Consider the following 15,000-nt stretch of genomic DNA (forward strand, 5'->3'; position numbering starts at 1 on the left):
AAGTATTTCGATTTAAATCTATTTCAAATATAATCTTATATAAATATTTTTGTTAATATATAATATATATAAGACCAACTTCTTTTTCTTTGATTACTTATTTAAGAGTATGTTGATAATTAAAAAATAATGATGTAGTATGATCATATGTAATTATATTTTCTGATTAAGAAACTGTGATATAAAAAAAATAATAAAATGATTGAAAGTTTATTTTAAAAATAAATAAGTTTATTATGTGTATTTATTCTTCTTCTTATTTATTTTTTTTTTTTTAATTGGTGTTTTGTTTGAAATATATATATATATATATATATATAATAAAGTTAATAAGAATATATATTCCTATATATATAAATAATATATTTAAAATAATAATAAAATATTTTCCCTACAACCATGAGGGATAAAGAAGATCATCCAAATGTTCAAAAAAATAAATTTTCGTATGATGGATATGATGATAAGTATTCATATGATCAGAATTATTATAATAATTTAAACAATATGATGACAGATATAAAAACCAAAAAGAAAAAATATATGCCACCATCAAGTAATTTTCCCCACATTGTTAATAATAAAAATGGTAACACATACACAAAGCATAACTATAATAATAAGGATGAATATATATCCGGATACGATATAAAATATAATAACCATGGTGATAAATATGGTAGTAATACGACATACCATAATAATAATAGTGATAATAATAATAATAATAATAATAATAATAATAACAATATGTACAACCCAAATTATTATTGTACTAATTATGAAGATAGGTGCTATAACAATGTGTCAAACATTCAAAATAAAGTAAACATTACAAAAAATGATGATGATGATGAAATTTGTGAAAATTTAAATGATAAACATGTGAATGATCCTTTAAATGTCGAAGAAAAAAAAATGTTAGAGAGAATATTTAATGATTGCGAAGAGTGTCAAGAAATAACAACATTAAATAATATGAAAGAATGTATTGTAAATATGTGTAATTATAATTTTAATAGTTGTAAAATAATATCTTTATTATTTTATAATAGGATATTAAAATGTGTAATTTTTAAAAACAAAATGAATTTAATACATTTTTATGATGAATTGTTACAATATTTAATGTTAAATAATAAAATGGATATTTTAAAAGAATTTAAAAAATATATGAACTTAATAATACAAGATGGGTATACATGTGCGTATTATAAAGATAAAAATATAATAAATGATTTATTACAAATGGTTCATGTATGGAAAAAACTTTTAATAAATGATATGCAAGAAACGAAAGAATTATTAAATATATTTCATTATGATAATAGAACAGATGAAAATATAAAAAATTATGAGGGGCCACTTTATAATAATCATCATAATAATCATAATAATCATAGTAATCATAATAATCATATTAATCATAATAATCATAGTAATCATAATAATCATAATAATCATAATAATCATAATAATCATAGTAATCATAGTAATCATAATAATCGTAATCATAATTATTATAATAATTATTATTTATATACAAATTATCAAAAGCATAAAAACAATAAAATACCCCCCCCTCCGAGTGGTCCTCCTCCAAATAACATAAAATATAATAATGTACATCCGAACAACTATAATCCTCCTCCACCTCCTCCAGGTACCTTACAAACGTTTAACACAAATGATTCTTTTAAAGGTTTAAGTTCTTATGATAATAATAGACAAGAACATATAGATGATTTTAAACATAACTTTAATTCTAACATCAACATAAATCATTCTATGGAATATAAAGATACATGGAAGAATCCAGAAAATATTACGGTTGGTTTTTTAGCTACAATATTAAAAATGATATCTAAAAAAGTAAAGAAATTACAAAATCCCTTAATACCTTATACACCTATCGATACATCTTATGCTTATCAAACTCCACCTTCTGTTCATGTATCACAAAAAATGAATGAAAAAATAGACGAATTTTATGACGAGTTATCTTTTATATTAAATAATGAGGAGGTGCAAAGTACGGATATATCAGATACGAATGATATAAATGATGTATATGAAAGTTATAAAAAATTAACAGGTGAACACAAAAAAGGAAAAAAAAAAAATACAAAACATAGAAATAATGATAATGATAATGGAAATGGAAATGGAAATGGAAATGGAAATGGAAATGGAAATGGAAATGGAAATGGAAATGGAAATGGAAATGGAAATGGAAATGGAAATGGAAATGGAAATGGAAATGGAAATGGAAATGGAAATGGAAATGGAAATGGAAATGGAAATGGAAATGATAATAATAATAATAATATAAAAGATAATAATTTTGAATACGAAAAAAAAGATGAAAATTATTTCTCCAGTGATACCAATACAACCTTTTCATCATTAGAAATATTAGATGATAACATGCTTGATCTATTGGTAGATACAAACAAATTGTGTAAAAATAAAAAAAGAAAAAAAAGTAAAAATGTTAATTTTAATCAAATAGCTATAGAAAATTCACAAAATTGGAGTGAAACACAAAATTATAATTCATTAAATTATATGGATATTTATTCAGCTCCTAATAATACAAACGATGTTTTTGAAAATTACAGAAGAAATAAAGCTTATGTATATCATGAGACCATAGCTCAAAAATTTTATGACCTCAAATTTAAGGATACTTAATAGGACCTATGTGCCCATGGGTACATTAAAAAAAAAAAAAAAAAAAAAAAAAAATATATATATATATATATATATGTGCGTGTTTTATTTTAATTATTGTCTATCCGATTTTTTTCTTTTCATTATATGATATGGAAAAATATTTATATATGATATATATACAATAGGTACATGTATATATATTTACTTATTTATATTATTTAATTTTTTTTTTTTTTTTTTTCAAGTTTTAAAATATAACAAAGAAAAATACATACATATAAACATATATACATAAATACATAGATATATAGATATATAGATATATACATAAATACATAAATATATACATAAATACATAGATATATATATATATATATATATACATAAATACATAGATATATACATATATACATACATATGAAAGGCATGTCATAATAATACTACCTTCTGGGGTTGTAACATGGACACACCTATTAAATAATTATGCAAAATATCGTGAAACAAATTTATTAAAAACATAGAAATTATATATGATTTAAATATTCGGCCCATAAAAAGGATACACAAAACTGCATTATTTATAAAATAAAAAACGTGTTCATTTTGATTATTCAATTTATTTTTCATATTTACAAAAAAATCTTGAATCCTTTTTCGTGTTATGTTATTTTTTTTTATATACATTAACATAATAATTAACAAAAAAAGTATATTATAAAAAACAGAAAAGGAAAAAAAAAAATTGGGTGAATTTATAAAGTTGAAAAAAATCATCTGAACAATATTTAAATTATTATTTCCTTTTTTTTTTTTTTTATAAATTAAATTATTTTTATTATTATAATATACTTTAAAAATACTTATAAAGATACATAAAATTATTAATATGATAAAATGTAATTTTTCATGTTTCGTAATAATAAATTGAGATGTTATTTTATTTTTATTAGGTATATCATTATTTATGCTTGTAAAATCATTTTCATCATTTTTATTAATATTTTTATTGTTATTATTATTATCATCTTTATCTAACAATTTATTATAATCATTATTTTTATCTTTATTATATATATTAGTTGAACTTTTATGTTCACTAGTTTTATTATCTTGGTCCTTTCTTATATTATTATTATTTTCCATAACGACACTTGGATTATTCTCTTTATCCTTTTCCTCTTTTGGGGGTATTTCCTTTCTATTTTTATCATTTTGATTAGATTCGTCATTTTGATTATGTTCGTCATTTTGATTATGTTCGTCATTTTGATTATGTTCGTCATTTTGATTATGTTCATCATTTTGATTATGTTCGTCATTTTGATTATGTTCGTCATTTTGATTATGTTCGTCATTTTGATTATGTTCATCATTTTTTTTATGTTCATCATTTTTTTTATGTTCGTCATTTTGATTAGATTCGTCATTTTGATTATCTTCGCCATTTTGATTATCTTCGCCATTTTGATTAGATTTATCATTTTTCTTATGTTGGTCATTTTTTTTATGTTTATCATTTTTATTACTTTCTTTTTTTTCCTTTGAAATTTCGTCATCCAGATTTCTTCCTAATAACATACTCATGCGTGCTTCATTTTTTTGAAGAAGCCTACTTCTTCTTTTTAATGTATTTTTATCCATTTTACAAAATAAAAATATAGAATACGGTAAATTATAACATTTAATTTAATAATATTTTAATATGTGTATATTTTTACTTTCTTATATACGATGTGTTTTCCATACATTTATATTACAGTCTTGGGAAAAAACAAAAAAAATGTAGACATTAAAGTATTTCTATATATATTAGGACAAACAAAAAAAAAAAAAAAAAAAACATATATATATATATATATATATATATATATCACAAAAAAAATAAAATAATAAATAATATGGATATTAAAATGGAAGGTTACATATGGAATTATTAAATACAAAACAAGAACTTGTCAAAATAAAAAGTAAAAAATAAAAAATATGTATATATAAAATATACATATAGGGGATTTATTGTGTTCTAAAACATATAGCACATGATTAAAAATTTATATGTAAAATATATATATATATATATATATATATATGTATGTATGTATTATTTGTATAATTTATACATTGATAATTATACTTTTTTTTTATAAACTTTCTAAAAAATTACATATAAAATAAAAACATATATATAAGGGTGTTATATTATTTTATATTTTTCCCTTAATCATGTTTATATTATTATATGTACGTTATCTTAATTTATAAATGTATATTAATTATATATATATATATATAAATATATATTTATATATAATATATATATTTTTTTTAAATATTATAAATATATATATATACATTTAATTTATTTATTTAATTATGAAGTATTTATATATATATTATATATAAAATGTACTGGCCTCTCATTTTATATAGTACATATTTCAAAAAAAAAAAAAAAAAAAAAAAAAAAATATATATATATATATATATAATATATGTACATTTTATATATTTTACATATATATGTAGTAAATTCATATAGATATATTTCTTTTAGCAATACAATTATGTATATCCCCAAAATTATGTTTCATAATAAAAAGTAATTCATATAAATAAATATATAATAATATGTTCAATATATATATATATATATATATATATATATATATATATATGTATATATATTTTTTTTTTTTTTTCATTGAATAATATATCTGTTTTAAAATAAAAGAGTAAATTAGAAATAGTAATAATTTTATACCTTCAAATGTATATCATATATATATATATATATATATATATATATGTAATTTTTTTTTTTTTTCTTCTTTTATTAAAATGTAGAGAAGAAAAAAAATATGTATTTTTTGTTAATATAAAGATATTAAAATGATGATAATCAAAGGAAAAAGGAATAAGAATGTTTTGATTTTATATATAATATATTATATATGTATATTTTAACATGTGATATTATAAATATATATTTTAACCGAACAGTTATATGTATATATAATAATATATATATATATATATATATTTTGTTTTTTTTATAAAAAATATGTTTTTTTCTGTTTCTTCTTTTTTTTTCTCTCCTTAATTCTGTAAATAGGATATTATATTAAAAAAAAAAAAAAAGAAAGAAAAAAGAAAATAATAAATAAATATATATATATAATATATTTATATATATCATAGGCTATATTTTTTTTTTTTTTTTTTTTGTGAGAAAGAGAGAGAATAATATATAAAATGGCTGTAAAGATTGAAGCTCCATATTTTACGAACGATTTTGTAAAAACAGGTACAAATAAAAATGAACAAAATGAGTCAGTTTATATAAGGAATAGGATATGAGTTAATATATACATATATATATATATATGTATATACTATATATTTATTATTTTATTTTATTTTTATGTCACAATTTTTTAGAACAATTAAGCGATAATGATAAGAACCCTAATGAACAGATTACAGAAGATGACAGCTGGGTTGTGATTGGATCATTTTTTGGAAGTCACGGTTTGGTGAATCAACAGATTGAAAGCTACAATGATTTTATTGAATACCGTATGCAAGAAATTATCGATGAGCATCCCAAGATAGAAATAAGACCACAACCCCAATATAGGACAGACAGAGATGAGAATGATAATATAATATATTCTTTAAAATTTGGTCAGCTATCTTTAGATAGACCTTTTTATGATGAGAAGAATTTATCTAATAAGAATTTATGGCCCCAAGAAGCCCGATTAAGGAATTTAACTTATTCATCGGCAATATATATTGATATTGAACAGTCGACTTATATTATTGATGAGGTTACAAAGAAACCTGTTTTGAAAGAAAAGTTTATATATGAAAGAATAAATTTAGGTAGAATACCATTAATGCTTAAATCTATGTTTTGTTGGACAAAAGGATTACCAGAGAATGAAATTGCTGATATGGGTGAATGTTCTTATGATCAAGGTGGTTATTTTATTGTGAATGGTGGTGAAAAAGTTCTTGTTGCACAAGAAAGAATGGCTAATAATTTTATTTATGTCTTTAAAAAAAAACAACCTTCTAAATTTGGATGGGTTGCTGAAATTAGATCACAAATGGAACGTTCACAAGCTACTTCAGGGTTTTCTGTAAAAATGAAAACAAGAAGTGGTGGTTCACAATATGGTAGTAATAAATCAGGTGGGCAATTAGTTGCTACGTTACCTTATATTAGAACAGAAATATCTGTAGGTATATTATTTAGGGCTTTAGGTTGTACATCGGATCGTGATATTTTACAAAGAATAGTATATGATTTTAATGATAAACTAATGATTAATGCTTTAAGAGAAACCTTAGAAGAATGTATAGAGTATCCAACACAAGATGTTTGTTTAGATTTCATTGGAAAAAGAGGACCAACCGTTGGAGCCTCCAGAGAAAAAAGAATTTTATATGCTAAAGAATTATTACGTAAAGAAGTATTACCACATATGGGTACTCATCCTGGTGTCGAAAGTAAAAAATCATATTTTATTGGATATATGATTAATAGATTATTATTAGCTGAATTAGGTAGAATTAAAGAGGATGATCGGGATCATTTCGGTAAAAAAAGATTAGATATTGCTGGACCATTAATGGCTAGTAGTTTTTCTACTTATTTTAGAAAAATGGCTAAAGATGTTAGAAGAGTTTTACAAAGACAAATTGATAATAATAAACCTTTCGATGTTGCTGGTGCTATACGTAGCTGTTCACAAATTACACAAGGCATGCAATATCAGCTAGCTACTGGAAATTGGGGAAAGGATAAAGACGGAAAAGTTATAAGAACAGGGGTTGCACAGGTTTTAAATAGATTAACATATTCTTCATGTTTATCACATTTAAGACGATTAAATACACCCTTAGGTAGAGAAGGGAAAATGGCGAAGCCTAGACAATTACATAATACACATTGGGGTATGATTTGTCCATTTGAAACACCAGAAGGACAATCCGTTGGTTTAGTAAAAAATTTGTCCTTAATGTGTGATATAAGTGTTGGAACATCAACAAATAATATATATGAATTTTTAACAGAATGGGGATTAGAATCATTAGATGAAGTACCTCCTGAACTAATGAAAGAAAAAGTGAAGTTATTTTTAAATGGGAAATGGGTTGGATGCTTTAATCAAATCGATAATTTAATAGAAACATTATATGAATTAAGGAGACGATGTGATATATCACCTGAAGCTTCTATAGTAAGAGATGTTAATAGTAAAGAAATAAAAATTTTTACTGATTCTGGTCGAGCTATGAGACCTTTATATGTTGTTAAAAATGTGAATGGTGAAAATAAATTAAAATTAACAAAAGAGCATGTTAATAATATTGAAAAATATCCAGAAACATATAATTGGGATTATCTTATACAAGAAGGTATTATTGAATATATTGATTGTGAAGAAGAAGAAACAACTATGATAAGTATGTTTATTGATGATTTAAAAACAGGAACAGGTTATTATAATAATTTTACTCATTGTGAAATACATCCATCATTAATATTAGGTGTTTGTGCATCAATCATTCCTTTTAGTGATCATAATCAAAGTCCTCGTAATACATATCAAAGTGCTATGGGGAAACAAGCTATGGGAATATATGTAACAAATTTTAATATTAGATTAGATACATTAGCTCATTTATTATATTATCCTCAGAAACCATTAGTCTGTACAAAGGTAATGGAATATTTACGTTTTAGAGAGCTTCCAGCAGGTATTAATGCAATCGTTGCTATTATGTGTTATACAGGTTATAACCAAGAAGATAGTTTGATTATGAACCAATCTTCTATAGATCGTGGTTTATTTAGAAGTGTATTTTATCGTACTTATACGAGTGAAGAGAAGCAACAAGGTAGTTTAATTATTGAATCTTTTGAAAAACCATCGGTGCGAGTGGTTAAAAATTTAAAAAGAGGTGATTATACAAAATTGGATGATGATGGATTAATAGCTCCAGGAATTCGTGTTTTGGGAGATGATATAATAATTGGAAAAGTATCACCAAATATTGATGACGAAGATGACATAATAATTGAAAAGAGGAATACATCAAGTAGTAGTATTCAAATATATAATAAGGATTCGATATCTAATAATAATAGTAATAATAGTAATAATAATATGAATAATATGAGTAATATGAGTAATATGAGTAATATTCGAAGTAGTATAAGTAGTAATCTTTCCTTTTCATCAAATATAGGATCATCAAACGTGTTAGATACATTACCAGATTCACCTATAAACAACACATATAATAATAATAATAATATTAATATTAATAGTAGTAGTAATAATTATTCACTTCATGGTGCTGCTAGTGTTACTTCCTCAACCCCATCCAGTACCACGATATTTAGTAGTGGTCAAACAGCAGGGAGCTCAAATAGTAATACTAAATATGGTACTACAATAGTTAGTAGTACAAAAGATGATACAGAAATTCCTACATTAACTATAAGTTCCACAAATGTGTTAAAACAATATAAAAAGGATTGTTCTTTAAGCTTAAGATCCAATGAAAATGGTGTAATAGATACTGTTATGTTATCATCAAATAGTAGAGGAAATAAATTTGCAAAGGTTAAAGTTCGTTCTGTACGTATACCACAAATTGGTGATAAATTCGCTAGTAGACATGGTCAAAAGGGTACTATTGGTATTACATATAGAACAGAAGATATGCCTTTTAGTTCGCTTGGTATTTTTCCTGATATTATTATGAACCCACATGCAGTACCTTCTCGTATGACTATTGGACATCTGGTTGAATGCTTAACAGGAAAAGTTGCAGCCATTGAAGGAGGAGAAGGAGATGCTACCCCTTTTTCTAAAATAACTGTTCAAGAGATCTCACAAAAATTACATAATCTTGGTTATGAAAAATATGGAAATGAAATGTTATATAATGGACATAACGGAAGAATGTTAAAGTCCAAAATATTTATTGGACCAACTTATTATCAAAGATTAAAACATATGGTTGAAGATAAAATACATGCAAGAAGTAGAGGACCATTAACTATGATTACAAGACAACCAACAGAAGGACGATCAAGAGATGGTGGTTTAAGATTTGGAGAAATGGAAAGAGATTGTATGATATCACATGGATCTGCAAAAATGTTAAAAGAAAGATTATTTGAAGAAAGTGATGCATATCGTGTACATGTATGTGATAATTGTGGTTTATGTTGTATTGCTGATATTAACAAAAATGCTTATGAATGTACTGTTTGTAATAGTAAAACAAACATATCACAAATTTATTTACCATATGCATGTAAATTGTTATTCCAGGAATTGATGACAATGGCTATCTACCCAAAACTCGTTCTAGAAGATGTATAAAAATAATAATTAAATAATAGTAAATGAAAAATAAAATAAAATGAAATAAAATAAAATAAAATAAAATCACTAAAAAAAAGGATAAATATAAACATAAACATAAATATATACACATATATATATATATATATATATATATATATATATATATGTGTATGTATGTACTCATTTTTGTATATATCTTGTGGAATTTTATTTTCACTTAAAAATTTTTTGTATTTTCATATCATTTTTAATTAAAATTATAATATATATATATTTATATATATTTATTTTTTTCCTTTTTAAAAATAACGTGAACGAAATTAAAAATTTTTTTTTAATAAGTTTAAATTAAAAAATTAATTTAATTATTAGTATATATAAAAATAAAAAAAAAAAAAAAAAAAAAATGGAAAGAAATACATTTGTGCTTTAATTCTTATATTTCTGAATTCATATACACTATTTGAAAGAAGTATTTCATTTTGATGCCTTTTCCAATCTTGAAACTTAATATAATATTTAAATTAAGACGTCATTTTGATCATTATTGTATGGTATTTTTGTTTTATTTTGTTTTGTTTTGTTTATTTTTTTATATTATCAACTCATCTAGAGGTATTTTCATCTCCTTCGATATGTTTCTTATAGTTTCCTCTGGTACTTGAATAACCAACTTGGTGTAGGGATCTAAAGATTCATAAGTCATCGAGTTATTAGTTTCACAAAATATATTATTAGTTAATGATGAAAAATTCGTTGTTGTATTTAGAAGAGCACTACCACAATAACCACTCCATTGTACTCCATTCATTAAGCTATTTCTAACTAGACATGACAAATTATTAGGTGAAGAGAAAGAAATAAAACCTAATTGTATTAATGTATTAATTTGTTGACATATTAAACTATTTAATATTAATTGTTCATCAAAAAAGCAAACTAATAAACAATCTGTTAAACATAACCATCTAATAAATGTAAAATTTTTAGGTATGGATTTACTTAATAATGTTAAAATAGATTCATTTTTATTTTTTCCTTTTCTTTTTTTTGGTAATGTAAATGCCCCGCCTTTTACTGTTGCATTGAAAAATCTTTTATCTGTTAAGGGTAAATTTCTTGAAGCTAGATAAGCTCCTACTAATAAAATTTTAGAATAAAAAGATAAATCAATTTTATTTTTTAAATTATTTTCATTTAAGAAAACTGAATCGATTAATTCAAAAGTAAAATGACTAGAATGATTATATGTAGCAACACGAATATGTGTATCTATATTTCTTTGTAATGCATTCATATTTTCTACTATGGGTTCTAATACTCCATCTAATATTGGTTTAATAAATAATGGCCACATATGTGAACATATAAATAATAATTCATGAAAATCACTTTTATAATCTTTATAAGAAACATTAATAATATAATCTACATATCTACACCATATATCATATATTACATCATTTTCTAAGATCACATCATTTCTTTTGATAAGAAATTCATTTTTATTATGTTTTACATAATAAATCTTTAAATCTTTATCATTATATGTTAATAAAGATTCAAAGCACATAGAATTATATAATCGATATAATATATTTTTACACATTTCAGATGTATATGAATCAAACCAAACAGTTGGGGGTTGCGGTAATCCATCGAATATTTCATCAGGTAATGGAGATCTATTAATTAATATTATACATAAACCTCTTGTGGTTTTATTTGCTTTTGTAACATCATTATATGGACCTTTAATATATTCATGTATTCTTGTTAAAGCATAAAATAAATCAGGATGTGTCCTAACTAAATATCTTATATTATCTAATATAAATACAACTGATCTATCATATAATTTATCTTTATAATAATTCGTATTTGAATTAAATCTAACATTATTACTATTATTATTATTGAAGTTGTTTTTATTATTATCATCATCATCATCCTCATTATTGTTACATTCCTCTTTCGAATTTTTACCTGTGCTATCATTTTGTTCCTTTTTTTTTTTTTTATTATTATTACTATTAGAAGGGCTCCTAATATTTTCTGTGGTTCTTTTATTATTTAGAATATCTTCTGGCTTAAAAGAAAGAAGCTTATGTAATATACTAAAAAAATTATCTGTATTTGAAACATGATTAGGAACTAATTTTGTTGGGTCGTAAGAATAATTTGTTATATTATTTATTTTTTTATACTCATTAAATTCATTAAGAAGATTTATACTTAAATCTTTTAAAATAGTATGATAAATTACATTTTTTGCTGATCTACCAGATTGATAAACTGCCATTAAACAATTCACATAAGCAAAAGGTACATTTGTTAATTTTATAAAATTTTTTACTACTTTTGTTTTTCCCATACCAGGTAAACCTAATATTTGTATTACCGATATTGGATCGCGTAAATCACCTAATAAATTTATTAATCTATGTAATTGTACTTGTCTTTCAAAACCACATATTTTTAAACAAGATATATATGCTTGTAATATGTCATGTGGTATAGCTGGTATTAATTCTTTAAAATATCCTTCTTCTATTATTTCATTCAATTCCTCATCATATAAATTTCCATCTTTATCTGATTCTTTATCTGATTCTTTATCTGATTCCTCAGAACAACTTTCTTCTGATGATGAAGTCATACTATTATCTGAACTGTTCAGGGGATCCGATTCATTTATTTCTTCTAAATTCTTCTTATTAACCGAACTGTTCATAATATTTTCACAACGTATATTGCATTTTTTTGCTTCTTTATAGATATCTGAATAAGTAGGATCTTTATATTCATCATTTTCTTTTATATCTTCAAAATCGTCAACATCTTCATCATCATCATTATTATTATCATCATTGTTATTATTATCATCATTATCATCATCATCATCACTATTATTATCATCATCATAATCACCATTATTATCATCATTATTATCATCGTTAATGTTTGTTTCTTCTTCAGAATTATTTATCCTATCATAATTCCTTTCATTTATTTTTAATCCTTCAATATTCACTTTGTTGTAATTATTTATATCAGAACATAAGCTTTGTTCTTTTTTGTCATATTTTTTTACACTGCTTGCGCTAGTATTACTGCATGTTTTCTTTTCATAAATATTGTTACTACTACAGGTGTCATCATTATTCTGCACAAAAATTGGTGATTCCTTTCTACTCTTTTTTGGAGAACTGAATCCATATATACATTCCTGCGCTGTTTCATTACAATCATCGGAATTAATATCACTCTCGTTATTTTTTATTTTATACATTTTGTTAGTTTTTTTTCTTATATTACATTTTCACGATTCCGAAAAATAAAAATTGAACTTTAAACCCTGAACACACACAAATACACACAAAAAAAATAAATAAAATAAAAATAAAAATAAAATAATAAAAAAAATGAAGAATAGTATTATTAATTGTATAATTAGAATATGTTATATATATATAATAGTATAATATATTTCCCTTTAGCCAAAAAAAAAAATAAATAAATAAAATAAAAATAAAAATAAAAAAAATAATCCTATATTAATATTAAAATATTAAAAATACAAATATAAATTAAATAGAAATAAGACTAACAATGAACCAAAAAAAAAAAAAAAAAAAAAAAAAAAAGATAAAAAATAAAAAATAAAAAATAAAAGAAATTAAGGCCATCATATATATATATATATATATATATATAAAGATTAAGTTAAAAATTTTGTACTATTAAAAAAACATATATATAACAATAATACTCATATATAATATATATACTAATTTGTTTAAGGTTCTTATTGTTACCTTAAGAAATTTATAAAATTTAGGGTATCTTTATTTTAAGTCATATATATATATAATATATGTTCATATCAGAATGAATAGTATTATTATAATATAATAAATATTTTTTATCCCTCAAATGTGTATATATATATAAATATATATATATAATTATAGGAATCTAAATAACATATGTCTTGATAAATATTAAAAAAATATTTTTTCCTTATATGTTTCAAGTTTCAAATTTTTCACTTATATAAACGTGCTAATTTTTTATATTATGTTAAATTAAAATTTTTTTTTTTGTTTTTTTTTTTATTTGTTTGTTAGGTCGCTCTTTTTTTTTGTTGTTTTTTTCTTTTTATTCTTTATTTATTTATTTATTTATTTCCTTCTTTCCTTTTTCTTTTTTTTTTTTTTTTTTTTTTGTTAAGATATTCATCAAAATGTTTTAATTTAAATAATATATATATATAAGTTCTTTATAATGAGAAAAGGCAAAAATAAAATAATTAAAAATATATAAAAAGGATCAATGATAAGTGAAATTATACAAATATAATGATTAGATAAAAACAAAAAAATAATAACATAAAATAAAATAAAATAATATAAGAATGGAAACTAAGGTGATGTGTATCATTTGAGACAAACACAACATAAAAAAAAAAAAAAAAAAAAAAAAAAAAAAAAAAAATTTAAATTAAATATAAAATATAAAATAGAAATGAAAATATTATTGAAAATTATAATAATTATTATAAGTAAAAACAAATAATATTATAAAGACAAAAAAAAATAAAATAAAATAAAATAAAATAATCATTTAGTAATTAAATAAATAAAGAAATATATATATATATATATATATATATATATATATATATATAATATATTACTCCTAATCAAACTAATAAATTGTGCTGAACATTAAAACATGTGTGTATAAAAATAAAATAAAAAAAATGAAATAAAATATAATAGCAGTTCCATTATTTATTTTTTTTTAAAATAACATCTCATTCGTATTCATTACAAACAAAAATCTCATTTATTAAAACATTCTTTCTTTAGTTTTTTATCTACTGGTAAAAACCTGAAGGAAAGATATACCCATACATAGAAAAAAA

General features: G+C 21.9%; 5 protein-coding genes across 5 annotated transcripts in view; 2 read left to right on the top strand and 3 right to left on the bottom strand.

Moving 5' to 3' along the window:
* Positions 1–399: 399 nt before the first annotated feature.
* Positions 400–2,694, top strand: PF3D7_0215500 (conserved Plasmodium protein, unknown function; the record flags this gene model as incomplete). Its single annotated transcript, XM_001349624.1, has 1 exon — positions 400–2,694. One exon carries the CDS (start codon positions 400–402, stop codon positions 2,692–2,694), a length of 2,295 nt encoding a protein of 764 aa, XP_001349660.1.
* Positions 2,695–3,105: 411 nt separating this feature from the next.
* Positions 3,106–4,317, bottom strand: PF3D7_0215600 (conserved Plasmodium protein, unknown function; the record flags this gene model as incomplete). The annotated part of the gene is made up of 1 exon (XM_001349625.1): positions 3,106–4,317. The coding sequence occupies one exon, from the start codon at positions 4,315–4,317 to the stop codon at positions 3,106–3,108; it is 1,212 nt and encodes a 403-aa protein (XP_001349661.1).
* Positions 4,318–5,928: 1,611 nt separating this feature from the next.
* PF3D7_0215700 (DNA-directed RNA polymerase II subunit RPB2, putative) lies at positions 5,929–10,085 on the top strand (the record flags this gene model as incomplete). Its single annotated transcript, XM_001349626.2, has 2 exons — positions 5,929–5,980; positions 6,115–10,085. The coding sequence occupies 2 exons, from the start codon at positions 5,929–5,931 to the stop codon at positions 10,083–10,085; spliced, it is 4,023 nt and encodes a 1,340-aa protein (XP_001349662.2).
* A 577-nt stretch (positions 10,086–10,662) lies between these two features.
* On the bottom strand, positions 10,663–13,362 carry PF3D7_0215800 (origin recognition complex subunit 5; the record flags this gene model as incomplete). The annotated part of the gene is made up of 1 exon (XM_001349627.1): positions 10,663–13,362. The coding sequence occupies one exon, from the start codon at positions 13,360–13,362 to the stop codon at positions 10,663–10,665; it is 2,700 nt and encodes an 899-aa protein (XP_001349663.1).
* A 1,555-nt stretch (positions 13,363–14,917) lies between these two features.
* PF3D7_0215900 (palmitoyltransferase DHHC11, putative) overlaps positions 14,918–15,000 on the bottom strand; it is a gene marked incomplete at both ends in the record, with an annotated part of 1,923 nt that continues 1,840 nt past the window's right edge. The window contains one exon of the mRNA XM_001349628.2: positions 14,918–14,966. Coding sequence (XP_001349664.2) covers positions 14,918–14,966 — 49 coding nt within the window. The remainder of the gene's footprint in view (positions 14,967–15,000) is intronic.

Source organism: Plasmodium falciparum (assembly GCF_000002765.6).
Source record: "Plasmodium falciparum 3D7 genome assembly, chromosome: 2".
Classification (NCBI taxonomy): Eukaryota; Apicomplexa; class Aconoidasida; order Haemosporida; family Plasmodiidae; genus Plasmodium; species Plasmodium falciparum.